This window comes from Lissotriton vulgaris, chromosome 7, assembly GCF_964263255.1.
Source record: "Lissotriton vulgaris chromosome 7, aLisVul1.2, whole genome shotgun sequence".
Classification (NCBI taxonomy): Eukaryota; Metazoa; Chordata; class Amphibia; order Caudata; family Salamandridae; genus Lissotriton; species Lissotriton vulgaris.
The window spans coordinates 1,006,364,790-1,006,378,350 of record NC_141695.1 but is presented as its reverse complement, the minus strand read 5'-3'; the positions used below and the strand labels follow the sequence as shown (position 1 = coordinate 1,006,378,350).

Here is a 13,561-nt window from a genome sequence, read left to right as displayed (position 1 = left end):
GTGCTTCAGATTCAACAGGATGCCTTTTGGTCTGGCGTCCGCAGCAGCAATTTTTCAGAGGGTTATGCAAGACATTTTGAAAGACTGTAAAAATGCTATCTGTTTTCAGGATGACATATTGGTATTCAATGATGACAAGGACAAGCACATTACTGCTTTGGAGGAAGTTTTGAATGCACTTAATGTACATGGCCTTACCATTAAGCATGAGAAATGTAAATTTGGTGTTCATTCTGTAAATTACTTAGGTCATGAACTGTGTGCAGAAGGAGTCAAACCGAAACCTTCACTTTTAGAAGCAATTAAGTCAGCTCCTCATCCTCTATCTAAAGACGATGTAAGATCCTTTTTAGGGTTAGTTGAGTTCTACGCTAGGTATGTGCCTGATTTTTCGTGCAGAACATATAATATCAGGCAGTTAATCAAAAATAGAGTTGTTTTTGAATGGACAAGTGAATGCGAGAAGGAGTTCTGTGATGTGAAGAATGCTATATGTTCAGCAAGTGCGCTCTCTTGCTTTGACCCTTCTCTGGAAAACATTATTACTACTGATGCTAGCGCAAAATGACTGGGTGCTGTGTTTACTCAAAAGAATAAGGAGGGTAAAGAAGTTATTATTGCGCATGCTTCCAGGGCTCTTACCCCTGCTGAGGAAAAGTATTCCACAATAGAAAGAGAGACGTTAGCGTGCATTTGGGCTTTGGAACATTTCAGAGTGTTTGTCTGGGGTAAGGAGTGTACGCTGAGGAGTGATCACAAACCTCTGGTACGACTTCTCACTACAGAGGGCATGTTGAGAGCGTCAGCCCGTATTGCACGCATGTCTATGCGTTTACAGGACTTTATTTATAATATACAATATTTACCTGGCAGAGAAAATGTTTCTGCTGATTTTTTATCTAGGATGCCTTTACCAATTCAGGAGGACTTGCACAATGAATGGGACAATTTCCAAATTGCCATGATTCATGATGAGGGTCCCATTTCAATTGATCAAACTCTGTGGAGGGAGAAATTTGAGGAGGATGAAATTTTAAAAAATTTTGCCAGCTATATCACTGGTACTTGGCCAGACAAAAAGTGTTTGAATACAGAATTGAAAAGCTTTTGGGAAGTGAGATCAGAACTTTCATGCTGTGAGAACATCATAAAAAGGGGTGAACGTATTGTTCCACCAGAGGGTGTGAGGAAAATTATAGTTCTGCAGGGTCATGAAGGTCATAGTGGCATGGTTAGAACCAAGCAACAAGTTAAGCATTTATTTTGGTGGCCAGGGATGGATATGTTTATTGAACGGTTGGTTAGAAACTGTGTGGTATGTGCCAACTCAGATAAGTCTTTAGTTACTCTAAAACCCAATATGGGTGCACATACTATTCCAAATAATCCTTGGGAAACCATTGCCATAGACATCATGGGTCCTATTGGTTGCGAATCCAAGTATGTCATTGCAGCCATTGATGTTTTTTCTAAATGGCCAATTATCAAAATTGTCAAAAAGATAGATACTGATTCTGTTCTGTGTTTTCTAGATAAAGTTTTTATTGAAGAAGGTCTACCGGTAAGAATTATATCTGACAATGGTGTACAATTCAATTCAAAGAAAGCCAATGATTATTTTTCAAGGCTTGGGATTGCCCATTCCACTACATCTTTATATAATCCTGGTGGAAATGGAGTTATAGAGAGGTTCAATAGGGTTCTGAAGGGAGCTATACAGTTTACTAGTAGTGATGACAAAAAATGGGAAGTTGATATTTTTAAGAAAGTGTGGATGTACAGGACAACCATGAATTCAATGACTGGGTATTCTCCTTTTGAGATCATGAGGGGAAGAATCCCTAGGACAAAGGTGAATCCCTCATGGTTGGTGAAATCCACTTCTTCAAGTGTGGATCTCAGTATGGTTAAGGAAAACCTTATTCGCACTCATTGCTCTAATAAAAAGTATTTTGATGAGAAATGTGGTTCTAAAAAGGATCCGAAAGTGGAAGTTGGTATGATGGTGAAAGTCAAAAAACCATGGAAGGTCAAGAAAGGTGAAAGTTCATTTATGGGTCCTTTTGAAGTTTTGGAGGTATTGAAAAACTCTGTGAGATTATCTAACAATAAAGTTTGGAATCTGAGTAGAATTGCTATTCTCAAAGCTGATAAGGATGTTTATTGCAAAGAATCTATTCCTGAACATCCTGATCTTTCCTTTTTGGATGAGGATTCCAGTGAGGGTGTAATTCGTGATCACACAGATCCTTTACCTTCCTGTTCAAGCAGTTGTTATACCAATCAGAATACTGCATTTACTGTACCTTCTTGTTCAAGTAATAGTATCACCAGTCAGGATGTTACTGTTCAACATGGTGTTCCTTTACCAAAAAGGGTTACTAAGAAACCAAAGTGGTTGTCTGATTTTGTTGCTTACATGACAGGAAAAATGTAATTTCCAGTGTTTTTTTTGTTTGTTTGTTTTTTTTTTCATAAGGAGGGAAGGTGTGTTGTGTATACTATGCACGAGTCAGCGCACGAGTCAGCGCGAGTACATGCTTGGCGCGAGTTTACACTGGCGCATTCCTTCACATGGACTCGTGCCGACTCGTGCCAGTGTTTTCCTTCAAACATATGTCTCGAGTTGTATTATTATTTGATTGTGCATCACTCGCGACCTGTACAGTTTGTTGTGTATGTATTCCATGCTGAAACTGTTATGTGGAGTCAGTTACTGCTAACTTCTGGAAGACTTGAGTTGTACTCAGGGAGTGCTTCTTTATTTACGAATAAACTTACTATTTCATCAGTTTCCTGTGGATATTTACTCTACAGTCCTGCTCCACCGGAGCCCTGCACTCCTTAAAACGCCTCCTGGCGCTTCAGGGATGCGTTGGCGGCATACACGCCACGTGTGGTGCTGGGGGCTGTAGTCCCTCTGAGGCGGCAGCGAAATGGCGGCAGGCAGAATGTCCAGGCAAGTGGTTGTGGCAGGGCTAATGAGGATATTTCTTGCATAGTACCAAGTGATGGCTATCTTTTTATTCTACTATTTACCTTTTTCTTCTTTGGGATTCCTGCAGTTGTTATGGACGATTTAAACCATTCTTTCCCATAAACCTAAAGGGAGGACATCCACGGTTCAGCTGTTTCTGGTTCTGACTCATTAATTTCTTTCCCTTTGTAGAGCAATGCTTCGGTAAGCAATCTTTCTCTTGTACGTCATTTTCAGAATTCTACCTCTGAGTGTTTGCTTCTGTCACCCATGTATATTAAAAAAAATGTTTCATGTTATAACATTATATTTTGATCTCTCCTACATTTGTTTAACGTTTAGTAATGTAAAATAAACTTCTCGGTCATTGAACAGGTTTCTCTGTTCAATGTTTGATTTGTTTGCCCTGGTGTGTTTTAATACTCTGTACTTTACTCGACGATCTTTTGATGTAGTTTCTTTATTTTTTCCTCTTCACACGGAGCTAATTCCAATTATGTTATTCTCTTGTCCCACAGGTGACAGCCTGCTATGATTCAACAATATTGTCATTATTCCAAAGTGACCCAACTGTTCAAACAAAAGCTCACTTGAAACTCCACAGAGAATTTCTAACAAATGTTGGACCACTACACATACATATCGGAATTATGTAGATATGAGAGTAAAAATGCTTGAAATGCTTAAAATCAGAAGGCTTGACAATAAAGAGTATACATTAGAATTATAAAAAATAAATAACAAATAAGTGAGTTAGTTGAGTATTTTACCTTCACATGATTCCGTTATGTATACAACATCACCAATCTGAAGGGAAAGCTGTTGTGCTGCAGCAGCCTCAAAATTATATATAGCTGTAAAATGAGACAAGGTTTTTGGCAGTTAATATTTAAATAAATAATACTTACATTATTAGAGTACATAAAAAACGTTGTTGTGTGGTAAAATCTATAACAATGAATAGCAGTACCAAAACATATGCAAAAAAACGATCGTGTTTCCATAGTTAGGTCAATATTGAAGTGATATGAAATTCACCAGTGATGGTATTGATGGTATCTCGTCTGATGTCATTTCTGACATTATGATTGTGTGTGAGGTCATGAGCGGAGTGTTATGGAGCGAGGAAGTGTTTGCTCAGATTTGATTTGATTGTAGGTTTTGTAAAGCGCGCAGAATACCACAGGATGCCCTGGCACAGAACACTTTACGTTGAGCATGCACATTTTTGGCTAGCAAGATTAATACATTAATTCAGGTAATCATACCAAGCTAATTTCAGTATGTTTTCTTTCATACTGTATCTGTAACTTGTTTTTAATTGTGTTTGTTCATGATATATATATATATATATATATATATATATATATATATATATATATATATATATATATATATATATACATACATATATATATATATATACATAGTGCAGATGCAGCAAGTATTGAATCTCTTGTCACAACAACCGGCACTATGCAACAAATATGAATAGCATTAACTGGGAACAGCATTGCAACTTTGAAAAAACGCTATTAAGCAGTACCTGAAATAACTTGCACATCCCTTAAGACTATGTTGATGCATTCTGGGGCCTGAAGGAATACGAACAGGCACGTGACCATTGGGTTTTAATTAACTGCTCACCTGTGATCAAGACGTCAGGGACGTCGAAACGCGTTAGGTAATGAGCTTTTGTGTACAGGATGTGACGAATAAAAGTCAGCTGCACCATGAGACACTGTGGAGCTCTGTTTTGTTTGTGGCTGAACGCGCAGTTTTCCAGGATCTCCGTTCCTGGCCGGAGCTCGCCCTGCAGGACCGGCGGCCCCCAGCAAAGCGGAGCTGTCTCTCACGATATTAAATGAGGGGGCATGGACCGCTCCCCGCATTCTGCCAGCTCAAATGGACTTTCCGTGGCAATTTGGCGAAAGCGAGGGAGAAAGGGAGATAGGAGAGGGCTACGCCTCTCCTTGGAACAGTGCAGATGCAGCAAGTATTGAATCTCTTGTCACAACAACCGGCACTATGCAACAAATATGAATAGCATTAACTGGGAACAGCATTGCAACTTTGAAAAAACGCTATTAAGCAGTACCTGAAATAACTGGCACATCCCTTAAGACTATGTTGATGCATTCTGGGGCCTGAAGGAATACGAACAGGCACGTGACCATTGGGTTTTAATTAACTGCTCACCTGTGATCAAGACGTCAGGGACGTCGAAACGCGTTAGGTAATGAGCTTTTGTGTACAGGATGTGACGAATAAAAGTCAGCTGCACCATGAGACACTGTGGAGCTCTGTTTTGTTTGTGGCTGAACGCGCAGTTTTCCAGGATCTCCGTTCCTGGCCGGAGCTCGCCCTGCAGGACCGGCGGCCCCCAGCAAAGCGGAGCTGTCTCTCACGATATTAAATGAGGGGGCATGGACCGCTCCCCGCATTCTGCCAGCTCAAATGGACTTTCCGTGGCAATTTGGCGAAAGCGAGGGAGAAAGGGAGATAGGAGAGGGCTACGCCTCTCCTTGGAACAGTGCAGATGCAGCAAGTATTGAATCTCTTGTCACAACAACCGGCACTATGCAACAAATATGAATAGCATTAACTGGGAACAGCATTGCAACTTTGAAAAAACGCTATTAAGCAGTACCTGAAATAACTTGCACATCCCTTAAGACTATGTTGATGCATTCTGGGGCCTGAAGGAATACGAACAGGCACGTGACCATTGGGTTTTAATTAACTGCTCACCTGTGATCAAGACGTCAGGGACGTCGAAACGCGTTAGGTAATGAGCTTTTGTGTACAGGATGTGACGAATAAAAGTCAGCTGCACCATGAGACACTGTGGAGCTCTGTTTTGTTTGTGGCTGAACGCGCAGTTTTCCAGGATCTCCGTTCCTGGCCGGAGCTCGCCCTGCAGGACCGGCGGCCCCAAGCAAAGCGGAGCTGTCTCTCACGATATATATATATATATATATATATATATATATATATATATATATATATATATATATATATATATATATATATTTATATATATATATATATACACGCACACACACACACACACAGGTATATATTCTGGCAGTAACATTGATTTTATTTCATTTGACCTAGAGAAAATATATTTTGCTGAAATCTGTATATTATTCATATTGTATGGTAAATATGGTATATTCATAATTATGGGGTAAACACTACCTGAAAATTGTGAAAATCCACTGACCATAACCACTGCCCATTGTTTTATGAACAATGTATTTAAGAAAGTTCAACAAAACCTAGGCATTCTAATTCTAATTCCAATCAGTGCTCGTTGCTAGATGCTGCTACTACCTACGCCAACATAAACATGTAATATGGGACAATGTACCCTGAATTGTCCCTTGTTAGAAATGGAGGTCTCTAGTTGGCAGTGGTAGGTACCGTTGACCAAATAGGGACCCTTGCTTCTAGTCAGGGTAAGGGAGATACACTCTTTAGATAACCCCTGCTCACCCCCTTGGTAGCTTGGTACGAGCAGACAGGCTTATCCCAAAGGCAATGCGTAAAGTATTTGTACCAACACTCACAGTAACACAGTGAAAACACCACAAATGGACACCATACCAGTTTAGAAAAATAATAAAGTATCTTTATCTAAATTACACAAGAGCAAAACTACATACATCCAACATAAACAGTTTAAAAATATGACTTTAAAAAGGTTTCAAGAACTTGCACCATAGACATCTAGGGAAGTGTGAGTTTGCACCAAATGTACCTGGAGATGCAACAAAATTACTCAAGCCAAACAGCTGCAGCATCGAAAAACGAAGAGATGCGAAACTTCTGAGACACTGAGGAGGTGATGTAACAGCCACGCTGCATGCAGTGGACAGGGTGCGTCGAGTCCGGTCAGTAGGGTGAGCGATGCGTCGAGTCTTCGTGCCGGTTCCGGTTTGCAGGTGATGTATTGGGAAAGCGACTCGCACAGGTACGATGCGTAGATCTTTGAGATGCGACAGTGATTGATGCGGCGGGGTTGTGCGGCGTCGGTCCTTTTCAGCCCCAATCCCTCGATGCGTCGGTTCTTGCAGCAGCGAAAGGGGCTGCAACGATTTTTACAGCGGCACGGCGATGCAATGGAAATCTTCTTGCGCCGTTGAGATGCGCTGGTGAAACATGCCGCAAGAAGAACGATGCAACGGGTTTCGCAGTTCTTTTCAAGCTTCTTCTTCTTCCAGCTCCCTAACAGCAGCAACGACCTCCAGAAGCTGCATAACTGGCTCAAGCACTATAGGCAGGTCAGAACTCACAAAGCAAAGTTCAGGGGGAGCTGGGGGTGAAGTCCTTTTGTTCCTGGAACTTCAAAACATGAGGCCAGCTCTCCTCAGGTCCTTGGAGATCTCATTCAAGCAGAGGACACAGCACACAGCAAAGTCCTTCTCCTTCCCTTGGCAGAATAGCAACTGCAGGTTAGCCCCAGAACACAAAGCAAGGGCAGTCCTTCTCTTCAGTTTCTCCAGCTCTTCTCCTCGGCAAGGGTTCCTCTTGAATTCCAGGATGTTCTAAAGTTCAGGAGTTTCAGCTCTCATATTTACACCCCAAAAGTCTTTGTTCTCTAAGTGTAAGGGCTCCTAGACCTAGTCAAAACCAGTTCTGGGTGCACGCTGCAAGTGCACAACCTATTCCATTGTGAATGTGAGCCAGGGTCTTCAGATGCACCGCAGGAGGCGGAGCCAGCATTGTGGAAGGTAGGCACAGCCCTATTCAGGCCCAGGTGCTACTCCTCCCACCACTCCAAATGCAGATCGGTCTATTCCGCTTTGTGCTGACTCATCCAGACTCCTGGAGCCACCCCAGCTCCTGTCACTCTCAAACCAGACAGTCAATCCACAAACAGATAGAGGCATACAGAAAGGTTGAACAGGAAAATAACCACTTTCTAAAAGTGCTATTTTCAAACACATAATTTAAAAACAATCTTTACTAAAAGATGTGTTATTAAATTCTTAGTTCAGGGATACCAGGCTCCAATTTTCTATCACACTCCTATGGGAAGATATGCAGGTAAACATGTTCCACAGCCTTCCCCATTCTTGACTATGGGCAAGATAGCCTTTCAATAGTGAAAAACGAAATTGGTAGTATTGGACTATCAGGACATGTTACACACTGTAGTACATGTCCTACCTTTCACATACACTGCACCCGGCCCAGGGGAGTACCTTAGGCCTACCATAGGGGTGTCCTATGTGTAAGAAAAGGGACGGGTAAGGCCTGGCAAGTGAGTGCACTGGCCAGGTCAACATGCCAGTTAAACTGTGCACAGGGACTGCGGTGGCAAGCCTGAGACATCTTTTCAGGGCTACTTATGTGGGTGGCACAATCAGTGCTGCAAGCCCACTGGTTGCATTTGAGTTACCATCCATGGCACACTCAGTGCACTTTACTAGGGACCTACTGGTAAGACAAAAATGCCATGGATAACCAATCGCAATAACAATATGCACAGAGAGCATGTGCACTTTAGCACTGATCAGCAGTGGAAAAGTGCCCAGAGTCCTATAGCCAACAAACACAGGTCAGGAAAAACAAAGGAGGAAGAAGCAAAACGTTTGGGGATAACCCTGCAAAAAGGGCCATTTCCAAACACCCATGATAAGGATATTTCAAGGCATTAAGGTCTGTGACCACATAGTGAAATGAGACTGCTGGCTCAGAGCTTTTATGGGCCGAGGAACTATGAGGTGGCTTTGAAAATCCTTTTTAATGTACAATTGGGATATATTACTCGAGTTAATAAGTGTGTTTTTAACTTCTGTAGCTTCCTCAAATTAGCACTCATTCTCCTAGGTAAGGAGTGTGTTTGTTTAGTTGTGTTTTTTTAATTTGTCAATCTATGATTGAAAGATGTATTTTGTAAAACTACAGCTCCCAGAATGTATTGTGAAAACAGAACATTGTGTGAAACCAGAAGAGCTGTGCTCACGATCTGAAACAAAATTGTATTTAAAAAAAAAACCTCTGAAAATACTATGGTTACGCATATTGAACTTTATAGGACTTTCACAGAGAAATTTGAAACATGATATCATTCTTACAAGGATTCAAACTCATGACATTTAAATGAGCCTTTGTATTAAGGACGAGCTATCCATTGACCAAGTCATGCTTCGACCTTTGCAACTCCCTTGTTTTCCTGAAGTGCTTTCAGTGGTTGTTCTGTGCGCTATCTGAAGTTGAAACTGGTGGATTGAATGCCTCAGGGTTGCCTTAATGATGAATACACTCCAAAGAATCATGGGAATTAATATTTCACATCAGGCATGCTTGAGCAGTGCCCAGTTTGAACAAGATAGTGAGACAGATAGTGTTGCCAGCCCAGAGTCTGGGAGCACTTCAAAGGTTAGACAGAACTCCCTCTTTTTATAGGTGAGGTTGCAGTGTTGTGTGTGGTTAGAGTTTTTCTGGTAATTCATACATGCTGCATGCAAGCCAAGCCTGTTTGTAAGTAATATCAGGAGCACTAACTATTTCCGGTATGTATTTAAATGGCGTTTGCCCTAGAAAACTGTTATTCTAAAAGGTGATAGATAGCAGTGTCTATGTGATTGCCATTATTTTAGCTGCAGGTTGGCATTAGTTGTGGTAACAAAAATGCCATAAATGCAACAGAAATACATTTTCCATACACAGAGGATACGGTGTGTAGTGATTAGCACTGCAAGGCCATCCATCCTCGAATGGAACAAGCTTGAAAGGAAGTAGAATTGGTTACAATTGCTTGCCTTCAATGGTGTTGCACAGAAACGCCCCGTCCCCTATCCACAGATAATCTCTGGAGAGAAGGGTATAAAAAGACAAAGGAATTTGGGAGGCAGACATGAAGATTGCTAGAGGAGCATGAAGGGGTGCCATTCACTGGCTGCGGGCCAGACAGCTTTCGGAGGTGTGTGGGGATAGTTGCATAGCTCGGCATACAATTCGCAGGGAGATTCATGATAGTTCAGCCTATAAAATAACCATGAGGCTTGTAGCATATATTTACCTATAAGGTAGGAATTACCCTGATTTATTAGTGGAAGCAGATATGTATAATATACAATTATTTGGGTTTTTGTAATTATCATTGTGTTTTATGAAATGAGTTCACTATTATAATTGACATCGTTTCATCATAACATTTTATTCTACCATTGTCAAATATCATCTACTGTGTATGTATACCATTTCTGGGGAATGGGGTGAGGGTCCTGCATTATATAGCCCTGCAGTTTGAGTTTCTCAGGCAGCGTTGTCTGACTCATAGCATGAGAAGAATGAGAAACACCTATCTGCTCTCCTTTTCTATGAAAGGGGTGAAACATGCTCCAACCCTGTAGAGCTAAGAAGATCTAACTAGGAGTGCCCACCCCTCTTAGATGAAAGGTTCATGACATGAGCCCCACCCTGTTCAATCTTTACATGGCCCCCCTGGCTGAAGTGGTTCAATCGTTCGGCATTGAATTAGTTTCATATGCCGACGATACCCAACTTCTAATCTCCCTGTCCCAAGCCCCCTCATTGCTGCGGACAACTTTAAAACCTGCATGCAGGCTCTTGCAGGATGGATGACCCAACACTGCCTGAAGCTAAATGGCTCAAAAACTGAGGTTCTGGTAATTGGAGGCAGGGACACGAGCTGGACCAAGGAGTGGTGGCCATCATGTTTGGGGCCGTTACCCACTCCCTGCAAAGCAGCCAAGAACTTAGGGATCTGGATTGATCCCAGACTCTCTTATGACAGCCATGTGCATAAAGTGGTAGGGAAATGCTTCGGGGTTATGAAGACCCTTAACCGTACCCTAGACCTCCTCCCTCTTGAAGCCAGGCGCACTATGACTCAAGATCTAGTGACCTCGAGGATAGACTATGGCAATGTGCTTCTCCTCGGAACAACGCAAAAAAACATCAGGAGACTCCAAGTACTCCAAAATACGGCAGCACGCCTAGTCCTTAGACTCCCAAAAAGAGCAGCCTCTAAACCTGCCCTAGCCTCTTTGCATTGGCTTCCCATAAAAAAGAGAGTCCTATTTAAAGCACTTCTCATGTGCTACAGGATCGTCTCGCACAAAGCTCCCCCCTACATGACCGATCTGGCTATCCCCTATGAGCCTACCAGAACTCTTCGCTCGGGGGGAACTGGATTTCTTAAAATTCCCCGCATCAAGAAAGCCAGAATGGGTGGTTGCTCCTTTCGTGCAGTGGCTGCCAAAGAATGGAACTCTCTCCCCATGAGCATCAGACTAGCGGATACAGAGACCATGTTCAGAAAACGTCTGAAAACCCATCTGTTTTCTCTATAACTTCCTCTCCTGGCCCTGACCTTTCTCCACAGCGCGGGGACACGCCGGGATGGCGTCACCATGCGCTTTACAAGCCCCTTTATTATTATTATTATTATTATTATTATTATTAAGTAGGGAGGGAGAGGAGCGATAATAGAAGTTGCTGCAGACAGTAAAAGAAAGAGACATGTTGACATTACAAGTTGTTTGTAATAACTTTATGCGAGTGACTTGTGACATAATTTTCTTATTTCAGGTGCAATATGACTTCAGAACACAACTGTAAAAAACATACATTGTAGGCACTTATTTAGTTCATACTGTCTGCCACATTGTGTAAAAATACATAGGGGCATGTTCTCAAGGACTTATCGCCGAGTTATTGGCACTTTATTGCAGCCAAAGGGGCGATAAATTTATCGCCCAATTCACAAGCTAATGCTGGTGCTAATACCTGATATCACCAGTTTACCTGTGATAGCAACCGCAAAAAACATCGCCACAGATGACCCCGGCAACTAACACTAATGAGATGCAGTGTAGGCATTCCTGTGCAAAAAGCTGTGAAAGCCCCACTTCGCAACATTCTCTATGACCAGCCAGATTGGCAATAAGATCACAAAACGGTCAAAAGGTGCATTAGAAGCAGGGATTTAACACCTTCACTTACCTGGTGTAAAGTCAAATGACAACCTGCACCATAAAAGGGAGCCCAGCACAGAGCCTCACCAGAAAAACAACAAATGCCATGGAGCTACTGATCATGTAGCTCAGAGCCCCAAGAGGGCCACAACACCCACCACTCCCAGGTCTCTAACCCCCTCCCGGATCCCCCCTCACACCTCTTCCCCCGGAACACTACAGAGGCAGCGCAGACAAAGACAGCGGACCTTCAGAAAATGCACCAGCCTCACAGACCTAACACCAGAGGATCTCCTTGTCCACTACAGGCTCAAAAGGACAACCATCCTCGCCATCCTGAACATCATTTCCCACAGGCTGACGGTACCAACACAGATGACAACCAACATCCCTCAGCAGACAAAGCTCCTGGCTGTGCTGCATCCGTTGGCCTCTGGGACCTTCCAACCAACAACTGCCAGAGTCGGATGAGTCTCACAGCCAGCCCTATCAAAGTTCCTCACAACTGTCTTGGATGCCACCATCAGCTTGGTACCCCAGCACCTTCACGTCTGGAGACCAACCAAAACTTCAACGCCATAGCTGGCTTCCCGCACGGGTTGGGGGCAATTGACCTCACACATGTCCTACTTGTGCTCCCTGCCGACACGCACACAATTACCGCAACAGAAAGCACACACATTCCATCAATGTGCATGCAATAGTGGACCACCAGGAACTCTTCACCAATGTCGTCACCAACTACCCAGGCAGTGTGCATGATTCCTGCATCTTCTGAGAGTCCATCATCAACCAGCGCTTCCAGGATGGCACCTACGGAAATGCATTGCTCATTGGTAAGTACAAAATGAACACACCACACACATCAACTCCACAATGATGCAACTCACAACTCTGGCAATGCACACGGTACAAACTCACATACAACATGCCAAACAAGAGGCCCACCCACCAGACACGACAGTACAACTTACTGTGGTAACCTGGGCTAGCCATGTACATGAGCCATCTTCGGCATGGCACCTCGGCCACACAATAGCAGATTGGGGGAGAGGTGGGAACCAGGCATGTGCGAAGGAGGCAAGTGACCCATGAATAAGAATGTACACAATGCCAAGTGTAGTGTGGATGTGCTAGCCAGACTGCAGTATGCAGACCACAGACATGTCCATGTCGAAATATACTGCTGGTGTTTGGAGTGTAGTGGACAGTGGACGCAACCATGTTACCCCAGGCAGTGGGGAAGATAGCGGAAATGTAGCTTGTTACGTCCTCCCCTGTAAGCGTGGTTGGAGTGGGCTGGCCCAGCATACGCCCGGCCAGCGTAGGGGTGTGAATAAAAACCACACAGTTCTGGGCGTGGTCTCTTCCAGAATGGCCAACGTGTCTGCCACAGCGGCGCCTCTCTCCCCGCCACGAGGCTGATGCAGTGAGCGGTGTTGCCTGCTATCCTGTGCACCTGCTGCACCCTGGGCCGCTGGTCTCAGAACCCGTCTTGCCCACCCAGGATTTCCTGCCCACCTGCTGACACCGGCATGTGTCAAAGAGGGCCCACAACCTGCCGGTGCAAGCTCCAAGCCAAGGCCCGTGACCTTGACAGCCTCCTCAGACCATCGCTGGCCTCCGC

At 43.5% G+C, this 13,561-nt stretch overlaps 1 protein-coding gene across 1 annotated transcript in view; it reads right to left on the bottom strand.

Moving 5' to 3' along the window:
* DOCK2 (dedicator of cytokinesis 2) overlaps nucleotides 1–13,561 on the bottom strand; it is a 2,333,210-nt gene that overhangs the window by 2,146,513 nt on the left and 173,136 nt on the right. The window contains exon 2 of the mRNA XM_086931425.1: nucleotides 3,748–3,831. Coding sequence (XP_086787551.1) covers nucleotides 3,748–3,831 — 84 coding nt within the window. The remainder of the gene's footprint in view (nucleotides 1–3,747; nucleotides 3,832–13,561) is intronic.